The sequence below is a fragment of the Pholcus phalangioides genome, unplaced genomic scaffold, assembly GCF_987345545.1.
Source record: "Pholcus phalangioides strain wild (caught in Gottingen) unplaced genomic scaffold, Ppha-v1.0 ptg000015l_1, whole genome shotgun sequence".
In the NCBI taxonomy this organism is placed as follows: Eukaryota; Metazoa; Arthropoda; class Arachnida; order Araneae; family Pholcidae; genus Pholcus; species Pholcus phalangioides.
This window is the reverse complement of record NW_028301608.1, coordinates 1,146,655-1,173,163: the sequence shown is the minus strand read 5'-3', so window position 1 is coordinate 1,173,163 and position 26,509 is coordinate 1,146,655. Positions and strand designations below refer to the sequence as shown.

General features: G+C 32.5%; 1 protein-coding gene and 1 non-coding gene across 3 annotated transcripts in view; both read left to right on the top strand.

The window, feature by feature from the left end:
* Nucleotides 1–26,509, top strand: part of Uba1 (ubiquitin-like activating enzyme 1) — a 122,051-nt gene that overhangs the window by 34,757 nt on the left and 60,785 nt on the right. For both annotated transcript variants that reach the window (XM_089242485.1, XM_089242486.1), the window contains exons 2-9: nucleotides 2,508–2,593; nucleotides 3,549–3,717; nucleotides 3,865–3,999; nucleotides 10,412–10,518; nucleotides 10,634–10,724; nucleotides 11,311–11,443; nucleotides 17,069–17,166; nucleotides 24,011–24,157. In XM_089242485.1, coding sequence (XP_089098611.1) covers nucleotides 2,508–2,593; nucleotides 3,549–3,717; nucleotides 3,865–3,999; nucleotides 10,412–10,518; nucleotides 10,634–10,724; nucleotides 11,311–11,443; nucleotides 17,069–17,166; nucleotides 24,011–24,157 — 966 coding nt within the window. The remainder of the gene's footprint in view (nucleotides 1–2,507; nucleotides 2,594–3,548; nucleotides 3,718–3,864; nucleotides 4,000–10,411; nucleotides 10,519–10,633; nucleotides 10,725–11,310; nucleotides 11,444–17,068; nucleotides 17,167–24,010; nucleotides 24,158–26,509) is intronic.
* TRNAA-GGC (transfer RNA alanine (anticodon GGC)) lies at nucleotides 12,782–12,853 on the top strand. Its single transcript has one exon. It is a non-coding gene; the product is annotated as a tRNA-Ala (tRNA).

Here is a 26,509-nt window from a genome sequence, read left to right as displayed (position 1 = left end):
CTGAAGTTAATAAAATGGCATGAGAACAATTTTATTATTTTTTAATGCTTTTATGATGGTTTACACTTTGTTTGAAATTTAATTTTCACTTTGGTTAAAATTTTTTGTCCTTGCCTTAGTTTTAGTTCTCAATTTTCTTTTGATGGTGTTACAAAACCTGTTTTGATTTTTATGTGAATACAATGAGTCATCTAATGAAATGGGGAAAAACTGATTTTAATAAATTGGGGAAAAACTGATTTTAATAAATTTTGTACAAAACAGATGTTTCTTCATCTAAACTTGGATGCTGAGTGCATTAAAAATTCAACTTCCAACGCTATATATAGGGTATACTGATTAAAATCAGCTTGATTCAAATCACGGTTAAAATCATTGATTTAAATTAAAAACATTTTTTTTCCTTTACTAAAAGTAAGATGGTATGGCATGCATGTTACTGATATGTGATAAAGTTTGTGATTAAAAGAAGTATAGATCCTTTTTTTGGGGGGGGAGGGGGGGGTAAATATAGACTTGAACTTAATCCCTAGATTCAGTGCAGAAAAAACTGCTCTATTTCTAGATTTTGCGCATGGAAAAAATTACAGAAAAATAAGTTGAACTTAGCTAAACTGCACCAAGTATTTTCAATGCATTACAATGTGACACTAGGGCACCCCTGATTAAAAAAAAACAGAGGAATAATTTTTTTTATAAAGCCTTGAATTCTCCATGGCCTGATTGCTGGTTCAAAATAATAGATATTGTACCAAGATAAATATCTTTAGGCTTTCGATTTTACTTATTAAAATTTTGAGTTTGTTCATTTTTTTTACCAAAACCCATTTATTAAATCTGTGAAAGAATAAAAATGTGTAAACTAATAAGCAACATCATGCAAGTTGGAAACTCATCCATTAATTATGCAAGAAACAATCTTGCTTTATTTACTTGATGCTGAATGGCTCTTCGGTTGTGCATTGAGTGAATTGACATGTCTGCACCATATGTGATACTTAGTTGCCACCACTCATTCACTTTCATGGCGGGGGGGGGGGGAAACTAATGAATAAAAACACTTTTGTCTATTAAAAAAATTTTAATCCAATGAAGTTGATTTGGACTCAATGGCCTTTCATATTGCATAAACTCAGATTTTTGATGTTCGTATTTTTTGCTTGTAGTTCGTTTGTAGTTTGCATTAGTGCATAATACATTAATGCTTAATTAAATTTGAGTGTGTGATTAGGAGAAAAAAGCAGTTATGTAATATGAAAATAAGCAGTCAGTTAATTTTAATCAAAAACTGATTTTTTTTAATTTTTAGAAATCATGATTTTTTCATACCCTGACTATATATACAATAGAGCATCGATTATCCAAAACAATTGTGGACGGGGGGGAGGGGGGTGTTCTGATGACTGATTTTTTGGATAACCGATCATTCATGGAAAAAAATTGTAACAATGCCATTCATTGGAGCAATATGCAACAAAGAAAGTGATATTAAACACAAAACTGCATATATTTTGTATTGCATGCCTTACAAATGACAGAGAACTGCAGGTGCTTCACTTCATTCTTGCCACAACGCTTGATTTAGATGTATAGTTTTTTTCGCTCCACTGAGCAACCGAGATTGAAGATTTGGTAATCAATCCAAGTGAGATACTTAGCGTGATATTCTTATCCTCTGAAGATGACACCCATAAGCGTATCGAAATGCATAAGTAATTTTTCAGTATTTCTTGGTATTTGCCTTTTTTGTGGTTTTTTTTTACGAGACCTATTTTTATTAGAAGTCCTCTAACATCTTGGCGAAACACAAGATCATTTTCATGAGAGAAGAAAGATAAATCCTTTTCCCTAGTATGATAGAATGTAATTTTTGTTCCAATATTCCAACATTTGTATCATTTATAGAAGCAAGTAATTTAGATGTTCTTTTTGAGAGACTGGGTTGAGAGGTTTTGTTTGCATAGTGCATGGTGTAAAAAATTCAGGTAGTCCATGTATATGATTTTGAATGAAAATATTTGTGTTTTAATTCAATTTACATAAATATGTATATTGATAGTAATGAATGAATGGAATTTTAGCAAAATGGTTAGGTTAACTATTGGATCAGGTGAAAAATTGAAATTTTATAAAATTCTGTTGATGACCTTATATGGGAGTGAAATGCAGTTTATGTGCATATAAAAAGAAATGATTCCTATGTTTGGTGAAAATGTAAAGGTAAGAGATTATATACCTCTGGTGATAAATAAAATTGAATAAATTTAAGATCAACAACATAGCCCACCAAACCTGAAATATGGACCCACAGTTTGAGTACATTTATGTTCGTCTTCTAATCATTTGTTGAAAATGTGTTCAGAATGATAACATAATTCTTTGAAAATTTCAAGTGTTATTTTCCCCCCCATATGTCATAACTATATAAAAAAAACTAGGCAATTGATTTTTTTAATGGTTAAATCTGTTATTGAAATGTTCTCAATCATTACACTGATTTATTACAGGGTGGTGACATGGCCCAGAATGGCTCCAATAATGCAGCCACGATTCCAGAAGGAAATATTGATGAAGGTTTATATTCCAGACAACTGTAAGTGTCAATTTAGAATATTAAAAATCTCATTTCTTAATTTAACTATCCAAAATTGTAGGCTATTGAATTTATATGCAGATTTAATCTTTCTTATTTATATTCTAAAAGAACTGGTAAATCTTTTTACTTTCAATTGTTATTTGCAAAAAAATAGGAATTCCATTATTATTTTATTCTATCAGCATGTAGTTGAAGTTTTCTGAATCTGTCAAATAGATACCAGGAGTAAATTTATTAGTCTAAATTTTAGCCTTGCACTTGGCCAGATTAGATACTCAGTTTTATTGAATGAATGCCTTTTATATATGATTAAAATGCATCTGGAATGCTAGAAATCTGTAAAACTAACTCTATAGGCTGATTTAAAAAAAAGTAACAAATTGGTTAACATGAACAAGTTTATGAACATTGAAACACTGAAATTAATTGCTGCCATTTTTTTTTGTATTTCTGGCTCAAAGAAAGATATTAAGCGGACTAACTTATTGCTAAATCGATTGTGAGCTAGAGGAAAGTTCTTAAAAAGTAATTGAATTTATAAAATTATAAGATAAGGACACAGTCAAATATTTCTGCCTTAAGAAAACTTCTATGAGAATGGATTCTATACCCTCTAAAATAGATCACCCTCTCTCACACACATTATGAATGAATGTGCTAGTTGAAAATTATGAATTTTTTTTTCTTTTTATAAACTGGATCGTATTATAAATCTTCATTGGATATTTCTTTAAAACAAAAAAAAAACCCAAAAAATTAATTTATTTTTCACTGCATCAAAAAAAAATATTTTAAGAGGCCAGCACCAGAAATGATTGTTAGAAATTTTTTGTTGATCAATCTGAATTTGAAGCAAATATTGACGTGAAAACTGTTAAATCCTGTTTTGAGATTGTGCTGGATTAAAAAATAAAAAACAGGAAAAACTGATGAATTTTATTTTTCTTTAAAGGTATGTATTGGGTCATGAGGCAATGCGACGTATGGCCACAGCTGAAATCCTGATATCAGGCATGCGGGGGCTGGGATTGGAAATAGCCAAAAACGTGATACTTGGGGGTGTGAAAAGTGTCACTCTTCACGACACTGGTGTATGTGAAATTAAAGATTTATCTTCGCAGGTAAGAGATCACTTTGTGTATTTGATGCACAAATTTAATGAGGGTAGAAATTTTAAATACGACACATGCAAAATGACAAAATTGTGGTTTTGTAAATCATCTATGAAAAATTTTAATTTAATTGTGTATTTTTATGTGTTTTTATAGTACTACTTGAAGGAGAGTGACATTGGCCAAAACAGAGCAGAAGCCAGCATTGAGTCATTGAGCCAGCTTAACTGTTATGTTCCTGTCAAATCCCACACTGTACCACTTGATGAAGATTTCATAAAGAATTTCAGGGTACGTTTTATAAAATGAGTGATTTTGTGAATAGGTTACAATCACACCTATGTATAATGTTACCCTTGAAGGGGAACATATAAAAATGACTGGAAAGGGTCACTTTTTCCCAGAAAAGTTGTAAAAAACATATTTGACCATTTTCCTGAAAAGATAAGATCTAGGCCAGTGATTCCCAAAGTGGGCGTTAACTCCCCCTGGGGGCGATAGAAGCTACGGCTATAACATAGGATCCTATGGGTTATATTGCGTTGGGGGGGGGCGATGGGAGAAAAATATTTCTGAAGAAGGGGGCGATGGGACAAAAAAAAGGTTGGGAAACTATGATCTAGGCTGTCTTAAAAAATTTTACTGACAACTAAATTATTTTTCCATTTGTTAAGTCCTGGGTGAGCTTGTGTAAAACGAATTAAATATTTTTCACATTAGGCTAATATTGGGAAATAGCAATGTCTTCATTTAATCGAAACAATTTATTTTAAAACTGATTCTAGTAACTCCTTCAATAGTATGCCGTATGCCCAGACAAGTGTGTATACAGGATTGGCCTTTGTGGGGGGCTACAAGGAATTTCTTCCAAAATTTTTGAGTTACTTTCAAAAAACATTTTAGATTAATAGAAGAAATTTGTCAAGATAGTATATAAAGGCATTTTCTCTATTAATATTTTAATTTTTGATCTTGGGGGGGGGGCAGAGTAGAATGTCTTGCATTATTCAACAGGTCTTTAGATGACTGAAAATGTTCTGAGGTAAAAATTTCTATTTATCTAAGTTTTTAAAATTTCTATTATCTAAAGTTTTCTATTTCTTTTTCCTTATTCTTTTAAAATCACTTTGAGATCGTTCTGCAATTGTATGTTATATTTTATGGTATGTTCTGCTTCGGCCCTGCGTAAGCCTCTGCGCCCATAAATTCTTCCAAGGCTTTTTTATAGAGTTAGGAAAAACCACCACTCTGAAGTGGTTGAGACAAAATGACAGTTGGACATTTCTGAAAAAAAACAGTTCTCTTTAGAATTTCTTTCCAGAAACAAAGTTAGGAGGGTATAGTACTTGTTAATGACTGGTGATGCTGCCTTTGCTCCTCCTAGTAGTGGCTTCTAGCTATTCGACAATGCTGTGCAACTTGGTAATTGAAATCTATTCTCTACCTTGGTTTGTTATCAAGTTAGATTTGGTCTTTCCTTAGTTCACTATGGGTACTAAAATCGTTCTTGATACATTAAATTTGTGTCTATTTCAATATCGAGAACTTTTTTTTTTAGTCATGAAAGGGTGGATATAGAATTTCTCCCGTGGTTGTCTTTTACCACTTGCGGCTCCCTTGCGTTATTCATTGTTCATCTGCAGCTCCTGGGAATAGTTGAAAAAAAAACACTTTGTGGCATTGGAATAGGTACACATCAATATGAATAGCTCACCGTGACATCTAACACATTGGCAAAGCCTCCGGGCGTCATGGCACATGCTTTTATTTTATTTTGCCATCTCACAATGTTCTCATAAATAGGGGAAAAGCTCTCCTGGTGAATATCTGTTTTATACTTTTTTTTTTTATCAACAAGGGTCATTCCATTGCAAATCACCCATCAAAATACCAAAATGAAACCTAAGGTATCAGATTTCAATGATTTTTTTTTTATTATTTGTTGCTTTCACCATCCTTACTAACCATGTAAAATATTATTTCATATCGCTAAAACTTTTTAAGAAAAAAAAAATTAATTTATCAAAAAATGATGCAGACGACTTTTCCGAGGCTCGATTTTTAAAAAAGTAAAATTGTTTGAGAAAATAAATTGTACCTTTTTCAATTTTTACTATATTCAAGTGTAATTTTCACTAAAGTGTTCACATAAACATATGGAATGAATAAAAATAATTCATACTTACATTTGAAATTTATGTGTAAAAAAATTATGTAAGCTTAGATTTTGTGGATTTTTTTGTGAGAAAAAATAAAATTTGTCTTGTGTATTTTTAGACCAGAGGCGCAGCAATTACCAAGACAACTTTTATTTTTAATTCCTCTTAAATATATGAAATAAAAGGCTGGGGAAAAAAATAATGGTTTTTTTGCTTAAATATATTTATTCTGGCTCACAACACAAAATTCATCGAAGGAAGATTGGGTCACTCCTATTTCAAATCATTCAACTAGATACTGAAATGAAATCCATCATCCCAAATTCTATTATTACTTTTTGTTTATGGTTTCTATCATCCTTGTTGACCATGTAAAATTTCATGTACATATCTCAAAAACTTTCGAGAAAAAGTTTTCTGGCACCACGAATGACGTCTCTAACGCTAACCATTCAAGCAATATTTTTTTATGAAAATGTAGCATGATTTTGCAAACTTTTGATACATTCAAATGGAATTTTTACCAAAATGCTCACAAAAATTTAAACCTTATTGCAAAAAAAAAAATTAATTTTTTTTGCAATAAGGTTTAAATTTTTGTGAGCGTTTTGGTAAATTTATTTATTTATTTATTTATTTTTTATTTTTTTTTTTAATTTTTTATTTTTTAATTTTTTTTTTTTTGTAAAAACAACTTTTTAAACTTTTTTGGATGCACAGCATAATTTTTTTTTAAATTTAATCCTATATCCTACTAATAAATTAGAGGAATATATATGTACATTTTGGCAGTTGATAAATTTTAGTCACAAAACACCATTGCATTTATATGATTGCATTAATTATATTTATGCATAATGATTCATGCTTTAAAATAAAAATTTAAAGTTATATTTTATCTTTCATGTATGTTAATTAGTATTCACTAAATTAAGTTTCATGAGTAGTTAATGCAGTAATTCAAAAGCATTTAATAAATTTTAAAATTCAAGGATCAAATAAATTCATGAAATAATTAGAAATATTGATGTAATGTGTCCAATCATGGTTGTGGTTAAAATTTATACTTGCATTATGTTAATTTATTGTTGAAGTCATTTTAAATTTAACCTTCATGTTGAAAAGATTCTTAGAAAAGTGTTCAAATTCCAAATAATTGAAATTACTTTATTTAATCACTTTTAATTGATCTATAAATATTTCTTCAACATTTTCAAACTTTTGCAATTTGGTAATATTTTTTTTTGCAAAATTACTTTGTTTTTGATAAATCCAGATATTGTTAAACATATATAGATGTATTTTTGGGTTATTTTTAATATGAAGGTATTTTACCAAAAATTGTTTTTTAAAAAATATGTTGTTTAATTTTTTTTTTAATACTGCTTAAAATATATATATATGATAAAAATAAAATAGTTATACTTGTGAAAAATTCTACATTATAATTTTTTTTTGGGGGGGGGGGGCTTTTAATAATAAAAATATAGACCTATAGATTTTTCTGAGTAATATAAAATTGCTGATGAAAAAGCTAGAATATGGGGCATGAAATCATGAAGGATAAAATTATTGGATACAACCTGATTGTGTTGTAGCTGAGGTAGATGAATAGAACTAAAACCTAATGTATATAGTGCCTGGTGGTGATTTACTAGATGCAGGGCTCCCACTTATTCTACTTTTTGTTAAAATGTCTTTCTCTGTTTTGTCCTCCTTTCTAGTTTTTTCTTCTTTTTTTTTACCAAATCCTATCTATAAAATTTGTGTAATTTGTTTTAATTGAGCAGGGAATTATCGATATATTGCCAAACAGTTCAAATGTTGCAGATTGCAATTAATGATTCCTCCAAAGCAGAAATAACCTTAAAAATCATAAAATTAGTGGGGGAGGGACGTATGTAGACCATTTGGTTTATTAATTTTTCATTTGCTTAGTTTAAGGGTTCAACAAGTAGAGTAGTCATTAAAAACTTCTGTCTGGATGGAAAGAATTTTGTATTTACATGGTCTTGGTCAGTAACTAGCAATCGTCATTGAAAATTATGGTACACATTTTGTGTATAGGTAAAACAACAGTTTGAATTACAAAACAGTTGGACACACAGTAGGGTGGGTCGAAAAAGATTAAGTTTTTATTTTCAAATCTCTATAGTGCGGAAAAGTTGCCTCCTTTAATAAGAAAAATCACGTAAAAAATTTTTTAAATCGGTTGTTATCTTCTGGTAGCACATTGTACTTTCTGAAAATTGACAAAATCAAATATTTTTCTTTAATTTTTTAATATTAGTTAAAATTCTACGATCAACATGCAAAAAGTTATGATTCAATAAAGCAGAATAAATTGTTAAAATATCATTAATATTTTAATGTTTATCGGTCGCGCAACGTGTCGTAAAAATTTGGATAATCCCTGTTTTTCAAAGTTTCGGTGTGCACCTTTTAGCCCGTTTTGTCAGACCAAAACGATCCAGAATTCATCACAAGGAGGTAATTGCATGTCGAGTTCCACCCACACACCCTACTCAAACAACCGTCCAAAGTAGGTGCATGTGTGTAATTTACATTAAATTTCAAAACTGTACGCCAAAATTAACGTATTCAAAATCTGACTTTTGGTAGAAATCGGGCATAACTGATCTTGATAATAGCGTAGATCTGATGTACATTTCTAGCTTCATTCCTATGCACTGTAGTTGAGGCCTCGATAAAAAGTTTGATACATGTCTTGACTGTCTGAGTATGTGGGAGAAACTTTTTAAAGACACACAAAAAACAATGTTTTTGAAACAATTAGTCAGTTTGAAACATTATCCAACCTGGTACTTTAAAGTACCGTCAGGGTATAAAGGGTTAAAGTTCATATATATCCAAGCGCTCTCGAAAGTTTTCTGTGCCATCAACAATCATAGTCAACATTAAATTTTCAGAGTGTGCAAACAATGCATTACGTTCAATTATTGGGATTGAGAACTTAAGTCGTCAAATAAATGCAGCAATGTTTGAACTGCAGGAAAAACATATTTAGCGGGTCACTAAAATATTTGTTTTTTTCGATGTGGAACCACACCAGGTATTTCAAGATGAAGAGAACTTCAGGTTCGCAGAAGGATTTGGCTAACTTGAGTAGGCCTATATCCTTATCACTCTATTGGTTGCATTTGTTTTTAAACTGTCACAAACTTTATTGTGTTTTTGAATGAATTTGATTGAATATAATATACTATAATGTGATATAGCAATATATGCAAGTGAATTAATATATATGAGTTGTCAAAGGGTAACTATGCCCGTACTGACAACCAATTAATGAAATTAATGATCATAGTCAAAACAATTTTCAGTCATATATAATGTACATGTTGATAATAGTCATAAACATAAATTGACAATTTTAATTCAAGTACCGTATTCACATAGTCCCGTGATATACATTTAATAATAGTCTCCAATGTTGGCGTTAGCAGCAACGTAACTAAATAATTCCTTTTTAAATTTAGAATATGAAGCTATATTTGTTAATTCAAATGGCAGGGCATTGTAAATTTTGGGAGCTAAATAGATGAAGTGTTTTTTTAAGTATCTGTTTTCTATGTAAAGGGATTTCAAATATTTCACTAGGTCTCCTCAGAGAAATGAATTTTTTAGGAGAGCATAAACTCTTATTTTTATGAAATGTCAATATTGATTTGTACACAACCAAGTGTCGTAAACCCAAGATGTCTTGGGTCCCATTTAGCCATCTAGAATGGGACAGACGACATGATCTTGAATTGACAATGTGCTGACTTTATTTTTATTGCTTTGGATATGTCTAGTGAATACAATATTCCTGGTCATAGGAATATTGACCAGGAACGATGCAGCTTAAATGAGTTTCAGAAAAGTCGTCTGCATCATTTTTTAAAATAAATTTTAACTTTTTTTCTCAAAGTTTTAGTGATATGCAAATAATATTTCTTATGGTTAGTAAGGATAGTGAAAGCAACAAACAAAAAAAAAATCATTGAAATCTGAGACCATAGCTGGGCGATTTGGCGTGGAATGACCCAAAAGTATGTTTTACAATTAGCTGGATTCTGAATTGTAACCGCATTTCACTCGAAACAAACTTAGCATACCAATGATGAAAGGCTGCAAGGGAAAGTGAAAGGATCAAAGCCAGTATTTTTGTTTCGAATGTATGTACAGAAACATTACCTTTCTGCATATATACAATGTATTTTTACTTTCTTGGCAAGCTACATAAAAAAAATTTCAAAGGGAATCTAAAAAGTATCAATTGTACCAACATCAAAATGGATATGCTTGGCCACAGAACCCCACATAATCAGCATGCATGATATTTAATTTTTAGTAATGTGAAAATTATTTTATGTATAAAAAAGGAGCAAAACGTTATATAGAAAAAACCCACACATTATTTATTAAATCTTAAATATGCAGAATTTTTAAAGTAACAGGTTTATAAAATTTTTAAAGTTTTTTCTAAAGCAATGGCCTTGTTATAATCATGATTTTTTTTCATATATATGTGAATTTAGGTGGTTGTACTTACTAACTCTTCCCTTGAGGAACAGAGAGCCATTGGAGAGATTTGTCACAATAATGACATAGCATTGATTGTTGCAGATACCAAAGGCTTATTTGGGTGAGTCAGATGAATTGGTATCAAAACATTACTTGTGTTGACCGAAATTTATTGACCTTTACTCATCTCGCACATTATTTATATAGTTTTTTGACTAGTACTTTTTTATACATAGGCAAATATTCTGTGATTTTGGAAGGTCTTTCACCGTCACTGATGTCAAAGGAGAACAACCTCTTTCTGTGATGATTGCATCAATTACCAGAGTAATGAATTTTTTAATGTTAAATGCAATAGTTTTTTTGTTTTTTTTACGAGAAGATAGTTCCGGTCTAATACCACTGATTTTGTCATAATTGAATACTATTAGTTTGATGGGTTATACTTCTGTACGCTCTATATTTTTTTGATATAATTGAATGAACATTCATGGAATTAAAAAAAAAATTCATATCAAAAGATCTTGAAGCAGGATCTTGAAGACCAATTAGGTACTGGATTTCATATAAAGTGTACAATACCATAAAGTTGTTCAACTCTTACTTTTTTGTGACATATTTAAATGCTTGTGTGTTAAACCTCTAGGACTTGACTAATTTTGAAATAAAATTATATTTCAGTAGAGGATATTGATGCTTCAATATAGTGAAAGGTTCAAAATTATTTATAGTTGATTAGTCAAAACACGGGGGGGGGGGGGGAATGAACTATAAATAATTTTAGTATAAAGACAGTTTTTACAACTGTTTATTAGCTCTAATTTTAAGTCTTTTTCCGTAGGCTATATGTTGTACAGATATGTTTACCTCATGTTTTTGAATAAAGCTTTGAACCTATGCATTTCTTTTTAAGGAACGTGAATCTGTTGTCACATGTTTGGATGAGACCAGGCATGGTTTTGAAGATGGAGATTATGTAGTGATTTCTGAAGTACAGGGTATGGATGGATTGAATCACAGTGATCCCCGTCAAGTTAAAGTTTTTGGTATGCCATTTCTTTTAATTGCTGTGATAAGACCAGGGTTGTTTGGTTTAAACCACGTTGGTTTTAACCAAGTGGTTTGAAAAAAAAGTCTGATTTTTCAAAACAACCATATAAAAGTGACCTAAATATTTTTTCCCTTGAAAAATATCGTATTGGTTCATTATTAGCCAAAATCGTTCATTCTTACCACATTTTATATTCTTAGGGTATATTCTGATGGTACATCTTTAAATGGTGTAAGATGATACAAGTGGTTTTTTCAAAAAAAATCTCATAAAAAGTGGCTTGAATATAATTTTTTTTTATGTTTAGTGTCTTGGTTGCTCAAAGTTATATATAGAAGCCAAAATTTTTCATTCTTGCCACATTTTCTAACTATTGGCTACATTTTGGTTCTCTATCTTTAGCAAATTCATGAATAAGGATTGCATTACACATCTTAACGTCGTATCTCACAGGGTTGTTTTTTTCCTTCACAAAGAAGCAGCAATAGTAGTGACATTATGCTAGGGACACAGGTGGTCTTAATAATCCAATAAAGACACCAGCTGCTCCTAAGGGACACAAAGACTAGTGTACCAGTAGCAGACCTCACAGTGCTCCTAGAGGTAGCTGCTACTTAGAGGTAGGGTTGCAATGAATTTCTTAAAAAGAAATTTTGAATTCTTAGCCTTCAAATAGTATTGAAATTAACAGAAATTTTCACATTATAATAAGATATTTTCTTTCGAAATTTTAATTTTTAAAAATAAAAATTTGATTAAAAAATATATTTTTGATCGTCTGGATTGGGGAGGAGGGGTAGAACGACCACGAGCCCCCAACCAAGATCCCCTTCCCACGTACGTCTCTGATCCAACCACTGTGCGTTAGGAGGGGGGGGGCAGAGCGCTGACGAAATTTTGCTGAAAGGGGGAGGGTAAGAGTTATGCTGATTTCTAACAATGTGGGGGAAGGGGTCAAAAATCGCTAAAAATTTGCTGACATAATACTTGAACGGCCCCTTATTTTAAGCATGTGCTTAACCCATGGCCTAAATATGGCGTGCCTCAAGTGGCCTCGGTGCACTTACAAATGAATTAAGGGGCTCACGGCACATTCTTACCTCATATAGAAACGTCCTCACCACTTGTCAATGCAAGATTCATCGAAAGACTGGTTATTTGTGGAGATGAAGATTACAAGGAAGAAAATTCATCACTGCCCCCACGGGGACTCGATGAATATGGCCATCTGGTTGGCCTTTGTCATTCACGAGCTATTAGTTGATTGTTGACGCCGTCCATCTACGGTGCCTTTCAACATATATATACGCTCCAAGGTTGAAATATTCTATCTGCTTCCATAGCTTAGATGGTAGAGCACTCGTCCGGCAAGCGAGAGACCGGGGTTCGAGTCCCCGTGGGGGCAGTGATGAATTTTCTTCCTTGTAATCTTCATCTCCACAAATAACCAGTCTTTCGATGAATCTTGCATTCTTACCTCATTTAAATGACCCGCAGCACATTTCCAGATCACACAAATAATCTGCGGCGCTGTTCGAGATCACTTAATTCAGTGGCCCGCGACACATTTTCAAATCAATGAAGTGGCCCCACACTCTTCATAAGGTTGAGTTAAGTTGTAATGTGCCGCGAGTCATTCAGGTGGTCTGAAAGTGTGCCGCTGGTTGCTTGAATCATCTGTAAATGTGCCACAAGTCACTTGGATGATCTGAAAGTGTGCAGCAGACCACTTGAGTGGAAATGTGTCAAGAATGGCACTAAAGAAATCTGTGTGCGGTGAGCCACTCAAGTGCTCTTGAAGCATGCCGTGGGCCACTCATATTATCTGTAAATGTGCCTCCAGCCACTTACAGTAATCTGCAACTGAACTACGAGCCATGGGAGTTAACTGAGGGTTTGCCTCGGGTCACTCAAGTGATCTTGAAATGTGCTTGGGGTCACTTAAGTGATCTGGATATATGCTGTTGGCAGCGTAAATGATCTGGAAATGTGCCGCAAGCCATTGAATTAATCTGGAAATGAGTCCTAATTAAATGTTTTGATGATTGTTCTTGGGCCACATAAGGTAACTCTGAGGGCCATTGGTTAGCATGTGTGTTTTAAGGCATACTAGGGGTTAGTGTGTATGCTATTGATGACTGCCGTTGTCTTTGAAAAAAAATACAAAAAAACAGATGACATTCATGAACATATGAGTGCTCTGGAACTGTGCCGTGGTGATCTGTAAATGTGGTGCGAGCCACTTGAATGACCTGAAACTGTGCTGCAGGGTAGGGTTGAACAATGTAGAAGTGTTGCTTGGGGCATTTTTACAAAATAAGATTTGAAGTTGTGAGCCACAACAGATGACTGGGGCCACATTCTGCCCGTGGGCAATGGGCAATTGGTTAAGCATGCATGGGTTACATTTCTATGGCACCTAGACTGTTTTTTTCTTTCTTTCTTTGAAAAGCACGGGAAAAATTGATCATGATCAATAGTTGGACTTTTCAATTAACTGTAGAAATTTGATTAATTTCTTTTTAGTTTTGCCATTTACATTGTTTTGCCATCTGTTTTCAATACCATACATTCTGTGAAAATTTTTTAAATTCATTAGAACTTGTTTCTTAAAATATCTATAGATAATACTATGATTAAAGTATATAAGGCGTGAATCTCAATGGCAACAACATTTTTAAATGCCATGATAATTTGGGAATTCCATTTTTTCCCCCCCTATTTTTTTCCTATTTTTTGTCAATGATGTTCTTATTTTTCCTACTTTTCACTTCTAGGCCTGTAGTAGTTACATCTTACCTCAAACATTTTCATTTTCTCTCCCATAAGAAGTAGCACATCTCGTACCCTATATCACCCAGTCTTAAGATTCAATAGCTTTTTTTTATACTTTCACCATTAAGCCCAGTTAATCAAGGTTTAGTAGTAACAGCTTAATGAAAAATAATCAGCTATATACAGGATGATTATAATTTAAGTTTTGATTCCAAAACTACACAATAAGAAGTACTGGTCAGAATGACTTGAAAATTTACATGGGGTACTCTGGAAATTTCTTTGGAAAAAGAAAAGTGCAAGTAGATTATACTGCTGGCCCAGTACAGCATCATCTATTTTGTGCAACCACATCATTTCGACAGTTCATCAGCATCAGTGTGTGGATAGCACCACTTTTATCAAGATGCACATTTCAATACCAGCAAAGCAGTTGCTTAAGAACCATTTTGACAATAGCGGAATGGCATGACATCTGGCCGGCCATCAGTTCACGTGACCTTAACCCTTGTAACTTCTGGCTGGGGGGGGGGGGGGGAAGGGGACACGCACCTTAAAATCTCATGAATAGAGATTGGATTGCACAACATTGTGATGTGCAAGCACATCCACATCATGACATAGTCTGATCTGTTGTTGAACAATTATTTTTGTGCTTTCACTTCATTGCCAGATTACGATAGATAATATATATTTAACATCTTGTAAGTTGTAGTTATTCGTTCAATTATTTCATTTTTGTGATGCTTCCATGAATTATGAAATTGTGCAATGCTAACTAAGTTATCATTTTATCCTTAATGGTCATCGTACCCATTCTGCAAGCAAATTCAATGAGTTGTCATTAATTTTTCATTTTTAATTATTTTTCCCCCTTTGCCATATAAAATTCCATTGCTTCAGGAATATTCGTGTAAATTTTCAAGTAATTCTGACAATCGTTCTTTTTTACAATGTTTTATTAAACTGGAATTTTAGTTATATATAATCACCCTGTATATCGTAAATCATCGCTAATTAATTGCATTATTTATGCTTCATTATATCATAGCTGCCAAGTCTCCCGAATTTTTCGGGAATCTCCCGAATTTTATCTTCATCGCTCGATCTCCCGAAATGTTCTTAAATCTCCCGAATTTTTACGAAAATCACAAAAATCCCTAATTGTCCCTAAAAATTCCCTACTTCATTAAAAAAATCCCCGCTTATGAAAACGATCCCTAAGGAATTTCTTGTGGGGCATGAAGCCTCTTTTTTATCCCTTTCGAAATGACGTCACACGTCGTAAATGGGGAAATTCCCTTTTTAAGGAAGTTTTACAAACCCTCTGATGGTAACAAGAAAGTTGTTTGTCTTATCGTGCAGGGAAATGGCTTAGCAGCCAATAGTCCTGGATAATAATTGAAGATTATGGTGATGCACATGTGGTCAAAATTTCTTTTGTTTAAGTTACGTACGTGCGATATAACAAAGCATGAATAATGATAAGCAAAAACATATTTAATCAATTTTAAAGATACTTATTCCGATGAATTTCCTTTCATCAAACGTTCCAGAAGAGGGCCGACTTTTCCTTTTTGTACAAGTTGTGTTACGGACATAAACATCGGTCATGGAAAGACTGCCATCATCACTCGTGAAGTGAAAAAAAAACATCAAGCAAGTGTCACAAAAAGTCAGTGTTCTTCAAAAATTGACGGTGTTTTCCTTCATCTTCCGATGATTTTGGGGTCATTCGCGCAGAATGTTTGTTCACAGCGTTTCTGATTGAACACAATATTTATTTTTACATCATTGAAGTTTTGACCTCCAATTTCACTTGTTTTTTGCGTAGGAATTTTATTCCCAAGGGTTTAACTTCCATGTGTGTAAAATCCCTATTTTAATTTGACTTCAGTTTTTGAGTAGGGATTTTATTCCCTACACTTTAACTTTTATGTTTGGAAAATCCCTATTTTATTTGGAAAAATCCCTATTGTATTTATTAGGGAGACGCATAAAATACGGGTGTGCGCGAAAATCTCCCGAATTTTCATTTTCAAAAGTTGGCAGCTATGTTATATTCACCTAATTTTTATCAGTTTTTGTAAAATAACTTCCTAATTAAGTATAATGAAAGTAACTGGAGAAAACACCCCTTTATATTACACGGTTAATAGTAACTGTATATTAACAATTTTCAAACACAGTAATTTATTGAGTTCAGCAAAAAATAATTAAATTGCAAAAGTTGGCTTTATTAAAATGTAAGAAATATTTCTAGATTAATTCATATGGAATAGTGTTAATTTCATTAATGAACATTTTATTTTATTTAGAAGTTTAAATGATTTTTCAGAAATTTCATTGTTTTTAATGTTATTGCTATTTAAACCAAAAAACCTGGTTTAAACCAAACTGGTTTTTTTACCAACCCTGACTAGGACGAAAAAATAGCAAATTGTCAATATATTTGGTTTTCTGCGCCAGTCTTTTATTTTGTATTCTATTGTGGAAATAAATGTGTTTCAAACACACACACATACCAGAATGTTTTGCATTCAGCTCGTAGCTGACTGAAAATTTCCTTTGGTAGTAATTCCCATAATAGTGTTTTCTACTCAAGTTATATATTTTTTTTTACAATTTTTACCAAGATTGTTCTGCATTGTACATCAGTTTTCAGTATATTTTGCTGTGGGTATTACCATTAAGGCACATCAGTCAGTTTTCAAAATTGCTGGTTGTGCCACAATATTGAATTTGATTGGCCATGTTTTGAAGACCCTTGCTGTAGGTGTATGTATTGCTATAGAATGTTCCTGCAAAGTTAATGTATTGTATTTTAACTGTTTATTTGCTACAGGTCCGTATACATTCAGTATTGGTGATACATCTAACTTCAGTGAATATAGGAGAGGAGGCATTGCCACTCAAGTTCAAATGCCAAAAGAAATATCATTTGTGAGTATCATTATTGTGATCAGAGCTGTGCAGATTACTGATAAATCTAACATTTGTGAAATTTTATGTTATTTTAGAATATGTATTTTCATTGTAGTAAACAGTTGAGTATTATTCCCAAGTTTGGAATGGTATAAGTTTGCCATCATACCTGTCATTTACCTGTCAAGTATTTTTCCAAAAGGTCATTATAATCCATGCATTATTTATTTTCATCCCTAGTGGTTTTATAATTTTTTTTATTATGATGTGGATGTTAATTGAGAATTTTTTTGAATGTTTTTACCTGAATGTTCCAGGAACTTTTGAAAACAAGTAGTATTACAATAAGTAAACATCCAAGAGTTGATAAAAATAATTATTTTCAAACAAATAATTGGGTTTTTTAATTTCAATCTTTTTTTTTATTTAAGTTAAATTTTTACTCATTTTTTAATTTAAAGTTTGAAATGCCAACTTATTAGGGGTATCGAATACTTTTCATAGCAGTCATAGTTCTAATTTTAGACAATATTAGGCTCTAAAGGTCTTTTAAAAAATACTAAAAATCTCAATTAGGATACCAATGCCATTTTAGCACAAATCATTGTTTAAAACAGTATTGAATTATAAAAAAAATCAAGCACATAGTCATATATGTAACATACATTAATTTAATAAATTTCCCCAATTCTGGGGTAATATCTTTATCAAATTTAGCTTTAGGTAACAGCAGAATTTCTGAGAGAAATATATTAAGCTTGGTTTTATTCAATTGTCAATTATGGTGTCATCATCTGGGGAGGCAATTACAAGACAAATATACAGCCTATTTGTTCTATTCAAAACAGATGTTTCAAAACTATTTGCAGTGTTCGCTCTCAAATCTCAACTTATAGAAATTTAAATCCACTCCCCATCAGACATAACGCCATCTATTAAATCATACTCTATATATATCGTAATAAATCAATATGCACACAAAGAGGAGTCCATATCATTGAAAGAAGACCAAACTAAATTCACTGCATACCCTCATTTATAAAAAACTAGCTGATACCCGGCAACGTTGCCCGCCCTGTAAAAAATTTACATATATATAGCTTGTTAATTATTTCTTAATCAAAAAACTTTCTGCATAAAGTAAGAAAAATTACTTTTATTTTTGAATATTTTCGTTTGTCTATCTGGTGTGTAGATGTATAAAATTTTGGGATTACCAACACGCGACGTAAACTGTCTGTGTGAAAAACAGGGCTCAAGTAGGTTGATACCTGCCACTGCTAACAACTGGCCTTGCGCTTTGTTGGATTGTCATGGCAAAAGCTAAACAAATCGGGAACTGTAATCGCTTGAAAGTGAATGACATTTCTTCAGTGATAATTGGGATACGTGGAACGTGAAGTCTTCTCCTCCGGCACATCCAGTTAGAATCGTTGCTTCAATGATGTAATTGTGCAATTTCTTCACGCAGAGGCTGCTGTTATTGCAGAGTATCGGTGTCTCCTAATTTCTTAAAAGCATTATAGGTACTCCGACTTTGAGGGTCAAGTTGTGTTGTGGCACACTCGGAATATCCAAAGAGTTCAAAAATTCTGCAGGATACAGAACTGTCTGCGCTGTGTCTGTGACACCATCAACCGATTTGTAAGATGTGGAGTCTCCCAGAATAATTTTTAGGATTTTTTCGTTTATCTTGTTCACACTGTCATTTTTCGATGCCAGAATCGCTCTCGCACAAAGCCACTCATGGTTTCGGCGATTTTGTTCAATGTTTGGGAAGGCTTCGTTTGCTTGAACTGAAGTTCTTGAACTGAATTTAACAAAAAAATCCATTTGGGAACATAATCAGTCCAGTGCTTAAGTCTCTACGGGAATTCTTCCATTGCCAAGTTTGATCAACTGATGTGAAAATGATAGCAGTGCCGAGTCATTTTTCAGTTGAACTCGCATGTTAGTGGATAATGATAATTTTTTAACTTCGTGCCAGAGTGTTGATGATTTGAGGCAACCATTGAGTTCATCAGCTGGCGTTAAACATTTTTATTCCCAGTTTTGTTGTCGGAGTTGTTGTCCTCTGTTGCTAGCGACGTCATACGTCCAGCTTCTGCAGCGAATATTATTCAAACGCCTTTTAAGCATTTTTTAAATTGAAACTATACCTCTACGATGGGCGGTTGATGAGATAAAGGCTAGCCTATATACAGGATACCCTGTATATAGGCTAGCAGAAATACCTGGCGCTCTTCCCGGGTTTTCTTCCATTACTGGGAGGATTGGAAAAGTTACAAACCATTATAAAGGAATAAACTGTTATAATAACAGAATTAAAAGTGTGACAAACCATTGTAAAGGCATATATACACGTCTGAAACGCATTGTTGGAAACCACGGTAACCAAAGTAAACGTTCCGAAAGTAATTGTTGAGGCCCCAAAGCCATTGTTGCCAGACAGTTTTTCGCCCATTTCAGGCATTTGCCGAGCTCTGACGAACTTTTAAAGTAGCCTACGGTTCAATCGTGGTCCTGTTTGGTATATATGCAAAATCTGGTGACGATCGGCCTAAAACTTAGATTTGTATAAAGAACAGACATACATACATACAGACAGACAGACAGACATACTTTAACATTTATATATGATATTTCACTATCATTTTTACTACCTTGCTCCTAAACTATTTAACACTTTACCATTGGTAATATTGAATTTATCTAGGTTTGCATCATTTAAAAAATCAAATTTTTCAATTTCTAATAGCAATATGTTACTGTTACTATTGATGTATATTTTTAATTATAGAAGCAAATTATGTTATCAATATGCCTGTAGTTGTCTCATCGATTTTTATTGTATTAAATGCTACTGTTGTGTTAACATGTATTTCAATCTAATTGTCACAAAAATTTATCCAAAATCATTTTATTATTTAACTTTATTTTTATTATAACTTTTGTCTTCGTGTTATTCTTTTATTTTATTTTTATTTTTTTGTTTCTTCCGTCTTCACTTTTAATTAGCTGCCCTGTAGAGGCTCGGGCCTCTAGAGGACAAACAAATATAAGTACAAGGCCACAACAGGCAAAATGCTCAACGAGGTGGCTGAGAAAAAGATGCCCATAACAAATATGGATGTCATATATTTCAAAAATATAGCAACACAAAAATGCAATTACAAACAATATATACACATAAAATATTATACAATGCCCATTTACCCCAACATATTTATTGTAATTCTTTTTAAACATGTCAATTGTGTTAGTTTACCCCCAGGGGTAATTAATTATATTCCATTTATTAACAATCCTATTAGAGAAAAATTCCCTGCGACACCATAACCTAGAATTGTCCCTTACTAATCGATACTTGGTCCCCTTGTAAAAGCAGTCGATTGACAGTGTACTAATAATTCATGGTTCATCCCATTGAAAATTTTGAACTGTTCTATCATATCTCCCCGACATTTGCGTTCATCCAATGTAAACATATTCAAAAAATGAAGTCTCTCTTCATAACTCAAGCCCCCTGTGCCAATAAGGACACACGGAGCTCTTCTCTGCACCCCTTCAACCCAGGGTTGTCAAATTTGCTCTCTGAGTATATACCCATTAAAATCCATATTCCTTCCCCCCCCCCCCCCCCCCAGGTTGAAGAAAATGGATTTTTTATGTAAAATTGTTTTCGAAGAAAATGTGTTGCTTTCAGGTTAAAATTTTTATTCAAGGTTAGTTTATGTATCCAAAAAATTGCTGCATAGTGCAGTGTTTAGAATATGTATATTTTGCAGTACTTGTTAAAGATTTTTTTGGGAGCAAAAATGAGAATTTCTTGGAATCACACTTTTTTATTCTTCTGACTACCTTTTTTTTATGTAAGCATTTAGGTGCGAGATTCACATATAATACAAGAAACCACAAACAGAAAATGTAACCATGAACTTAGATATGCAATATATGTATCATACCTGATATGTGATAAACATATCCAAAGAAATTATTGCTTATTTATAATACATAAATAATTTTACACACGCACGCACAAATCCTTGTATAAATAAATTGAAGTCTCTGTGAAGAAGTAAACCAATGTATGTAAACTGAATTTTCATTCAAAAAATATTTGCATGCTTGCATTAAATTTTATACAGGTACATCAGACTTTCATGACTGAAATATCAAGAGACAAAAATATCATTATCTCATAACGAAAAGAAAATAACTGAGATTTTTGAATTCAACATTGGTAACGAACACATTCAAGTGAAACAGAACAAAAAGTAGTTTTTCTCCAAAAATAAGACCTAAACAGAAAATAAGCCTTAGCTTGATTTTTCAAGATGCTCATAAGCCCAACCCCTTCCTTCTGAAAATTAGCCTGTTAAAATCGTCAGCCAGATGAAGGCATTCTGTTGCTATACATGACAGGTTGTCTTGTATAAAGTGATATTAATAAACAATAATGTTATTGACATTTGTATTCAATAAAATTCACGTTATTCTGTAGTTTTAAGTTCCCAAAATTGACCAATTTGGACAAGTGGAAAGCACCTGCAGAGTAATGAATCTTCAGAATGACTATCTCCTCCTGTTGACCAGATCATTTTTTAATTATTACTGCTCTTATGAAAATATTTCAGAATTTAATGAAGCAGGGATATTTTTCAACAGTGAGGAATTCAAGAAAAAGAGATGCATGTGACTTCAGCTCTGGAAAGTTTGGTTTGGGTTTGATTAAAAAAAATATATGGTTCTGGTTGCATAGCTAAAGATTTTATTTTTGACGGATCAGGACACTTTTGGATACATTTTCTGCAGGGTTTAAAAAATTTGAAGAAAAAAAAAAAAAAATTCAGGCACCATCCTGATTTCTCTGTTTTCCATTATCCAAATTCATTTGTTTCACCACAAATAATTTTCTTGCTGCAGTTTTGCATACAACTCAAGGTTCAGACATAATTAAGCAGAAGTGGGTGTGTTTGTGTGTAAAAAATTATTCTCTTGTTGTATGGTCAATTTTATTAATCAAATACATAGTTTAACGACCAAAAATGTATATTTAGACATAATATAAGATGTACACAGGCCTACATGTTCAAGTTAGATATTTTGAAGTTGTGGAAAAGAGAAATTCAATTTTCCTCCCATTTTGCACAAAAAACCCGCCCAGGCTGTAAGTAAACAATTATTCTGTTATTGTATGGTCAATCTTATTAATCAAATACATAGTTTAACGTGCACCAAAAAAATATATATTTAGACATAATGTAAGATGTACATATAAAGGATGTATATACATGTTTAAATTAGATATGTTGAGGTTGTGGAAATAGGAAACTCAATTTTGCCCAAAAAACATGGGTTTTTTAGGAAAAACCACCCGGGCTGGGTTTTTTTATGAAAAAAAAACCGAATTGTTTACAACCTTGCTTCAACCAAGTCTGTCCCTCCGTAGGTATGGTCTCAAAGACGTTACAGGATGCTCCATGCTCCAGTCCAGGACGAACTTCGGAGAGACTTAGTTTGTCCATCATTGAGATGGACGAATTCATTAAACATTGAGATTTGACTGTTTTATGTGTTATTAACTTTGGAAATAAATTAAATTTGAATAAAAAAAATTTATATATATATATCTGCTAAAGTGCAGAAATCAGTTAATCTGCAGATTAGCTAGGTAATGTGCACATTAACGGCTTTTGCGATAACATATATATTGCTGCAATACTATAAGCCAGTGTTTCTTCAAAGTGCATGTTGTGGCTCCTGGGGGGGGGGGGCATGGTGAACCTGTGTTGCTGTAAGCTGTAGAAACTGATTTGTGTGCCTGTTCATGCTTTGAAGTGGTTCTTTTATAATTGAAAATATCTAAACTATTTTTTGTGAAGCCACAGATAAACCAGGTGGCTGTAAGTGACAAATGTTTTGAAAACCACTGCTCTCGGAAAAGAAACATCTTGAATAATCAAATGCATTCATTATGAGCTATGAAAAATTTCTTTGTTACAGCATAATAAAAAAAAAAACTGACAAAAAAAAAAAAATTAGTGGTAAAAGAGTTTTTATTTTGAGAAAGAAAGATATCTAGTTTCTTAACTGTGGCAATTATTCCCATAGATAATGAATTGTCTTCTTCCTCAAAGCCTTTAATAAATTCCATTTCAAGTACAAAAATCTGTTTACGCAGTTGATATTCTCTTCAACAACTTCACTCTCTCCATGGGAAAGAATTTCTCGGAAGAGACTTTGACGCCTTTTTCTTTACGAACTCCTTTTCTGAGGATTTTTCGAAATTCTAATTCTTCTAATTTTCTTCTCTTCTGAATTAATTCTACAAACTTAACCCTTTACCAAAAAAATAAATAATTCTATCATATTTGAAAGATAGGCAGCTTTTTTCTCAGCCCAAGATATCAAAGAAATATATTTTCTGGATAATATGCTGAGGTGAACTCAGAAAGAAAAGTCCCGGCAGAAACAAGATGACTTTTCTTTTGGAGTTCACTTCAGCATAATATCCAGAAAATATCTGTATCACATTTGTTTAAATAGATGTGTAAATAACTAAAATATGAACTGTACTATCACCTATTTACTTGTATTTAAATCTCAAGTTTTTTTTTTTAAACAACAAACATACAATTCGAAATCACTCTAAATATCAAAAGTATCAGATTTAAATCAACCTGATTTAAATTGAGATACCCTGGTAAATACTACTGATGAACCAACAGTTAGTACAAATTAATGGTTAAAAAGAATTGTGAAATCATTAGGTTATAGAGAAGAGAAATAAGGTTCCTGTTAATAATCACTATTTTAGACTTGTATTTAATTCACATTATTTTCTCATTTTTCCCCCCAGAAATCCTTCAGTGAATCTATCGATCAACCAGAATTTTTGTGTTCAGATTTTGCAAAAATGGATAGACCACCTCAGTTGCATCTTGGTTTTCAAGCTCTTCATCATTTTAAAAGTAACAAAGGAAGGTTGCCACGGCCGTGGAATTCTGTGAGTTGGTTTTTTTAAAATCTCTACTTATTGAATAAAAAAACTTTTTATTGTATACCTTTGAATAAAACATGTATTTGTGTGTGCAAAAATAAAATAAAAGGGATCGCTGTATATGTTGTGCCATCTCAATTATAAAGAAAATCAATTGTGAAATTGTTTTTAATTGTGTCAGAGATCTTTTAAGTTGGAGGGTGGATGCATTTTGAATTGCTCTATTGTTTATATTTGTGCTAAAGACAAAAATAGAGATTTAAAAAAAAATGTGGTTTTTATAGAATATTTTGACCAATAACCTGCCAATCTCAGCAGTGGAATTCAAATGTCGCGTTGGTCATTTTTTGCATTTGCTGCAGGGCTGGCAAGTTTATATTATTTTTTATTGCCGTAGTGGGAAAAACCATGAGAAAATGCCCTGGCCAAAATAGTTCCTTCCATATTTTTGGTAGTGGTAAAAATTAAAAGAATTGAAAATTTGAATCTTACTTTCATGAAGTGAAAGAACTTTCAAGTTCTGTGAATCCTAATTTCACAAAAGGTGAAATATTTTGGAATATTTTTTTTACCTTTGGAATCGGCTGTTTTCCTTTCAATTAGACGAAAGGATTGCAGATAAAAAATCAGTAAAAACCATTTTTGCCAAGCAAATAGCTTGTGAAGTTCCTAACGTTTTACCCACTGAATTCAGATTTAGATTGTTTTATTTGCCCTTCTTTTAGTATAGATGTATCCATCAAAAAATGTATGAAAAATTTTATTGTGTTTTTTCCCCGGCCTTGAAAAAAAAATTATTCCTTAAAAATGGGTGATTTTTAAAAAATTAATAGTGTATGTGTTTAAGTGATTGAAATTTTTGTTTTTCAAATTAAGTTTGGAATCTCACACCTTCAGGAGAAAAAAATTGAGTAAGGAACACATTGTCCTTTAAAACGTTAATAAAGCACATGTCTTTTCTTAATGAAACCCAACAACATGAATTGATATTAGCTGTATGACAATATAGAAAATTCCTTCTGATTTCATTACTTTCGATAAGGGTCAGTGAAGTTGATGTTACTAAGTTGCAGTCCAAAGTATTAGATAGTCAAGGGTGTAATCTATTTAGATAATACTAAATACTAAGTCCACAGTATTTTAATTTTCAATTGTATCTTAAGATTTTTGTAGGTATTGTTTAAATTAAAAGCAAACATTACACAATAGCTTGCTATTTAACATTAGATGATATAGGGATTATTTCCAAGGGTTATTAAAAGACGTGGCAAAATGCGGGAAATTTGGCTATATGAAAGGTAATAATTACAGCCAGGGAGAAAGGGCACAAAAAAGTAACGCAATATTATAAACCATGTATTCCAGTTTTTTTTTTGTAGTACAGTTGGCCCCCCGTATTCGCAGGGGGTTATGTTCTGGGGGTGACCACGAATAACCGAAACCATAGGTTTTTTTTATATATATCTTGTTTATTGAACATCACTAGAAAGAGCAGGGTAGAAGGGAATGTAAAAGAGGGTGCAGCGAGATTGTTGATGTTTTCTGAAAGAACATTGTGATTTCTGTTTGTTGTTTTTTCTGTTGGAGTATGTTGACAAGGATTCCTCTATCAATTTTTCTACATGTGAACGTAAAATAGAGAGATCTATGTCATGAAAATAATCTATTACTGATTTGAGCTTGCGAAGCCCTTCCTCTCTGTTACTTGTGGTGAACTTGTGTTCTACTTCTTTATCTTGCTCTTCATCTCGCGCTGCTTCAATTTCAGGACCAGTCAGCTGCAGTAACTCCTTGGTTAGCCCAGTATCAAAAGAACTTTGGAATAGCATGCATTCACTCTCAAAGTACCTCCTGACTTCCGGAACGAAAAACTCTTTAAACCAATCCAGGAAAAGTGTTTTCATAGTCCAAGCCTTTTTATTGTTCGTCTAAAATACTGGGATCTTTGGCTTATTCTTCCCTTCAATGCTTGCGGATTCGCATATTTAAAAATGATTGTGGGCTTTATCATGTACCGATACGCATTTGTACAAAAAACATGGTAAGTGTATCTCTACTTGCCTTAAAACCAGGAGCGTGTTTTTCTTCGCTTGTGTAACTTCTTTGTGGCATTTTCTCCAAAATAGTGCAGTTTCGTTAGCTTTAAAAACCTGCTGAGGTGCATATCCCTTCTCATCAATAATTTTCTACAAAGTCTTTGGAAATTTTCTAGCTGCCTCCTGATTGGCAGAGGCTTGATCGCCAGTGATTTTTACATTGCGTGATCCGAATCGTTTCTTAAACCTATGAAACAACCTTTACTTGCCTAAAATTCTGAGGAAATAGACGTTTCCTTATGGAAGAATAAAATTTTTTGCA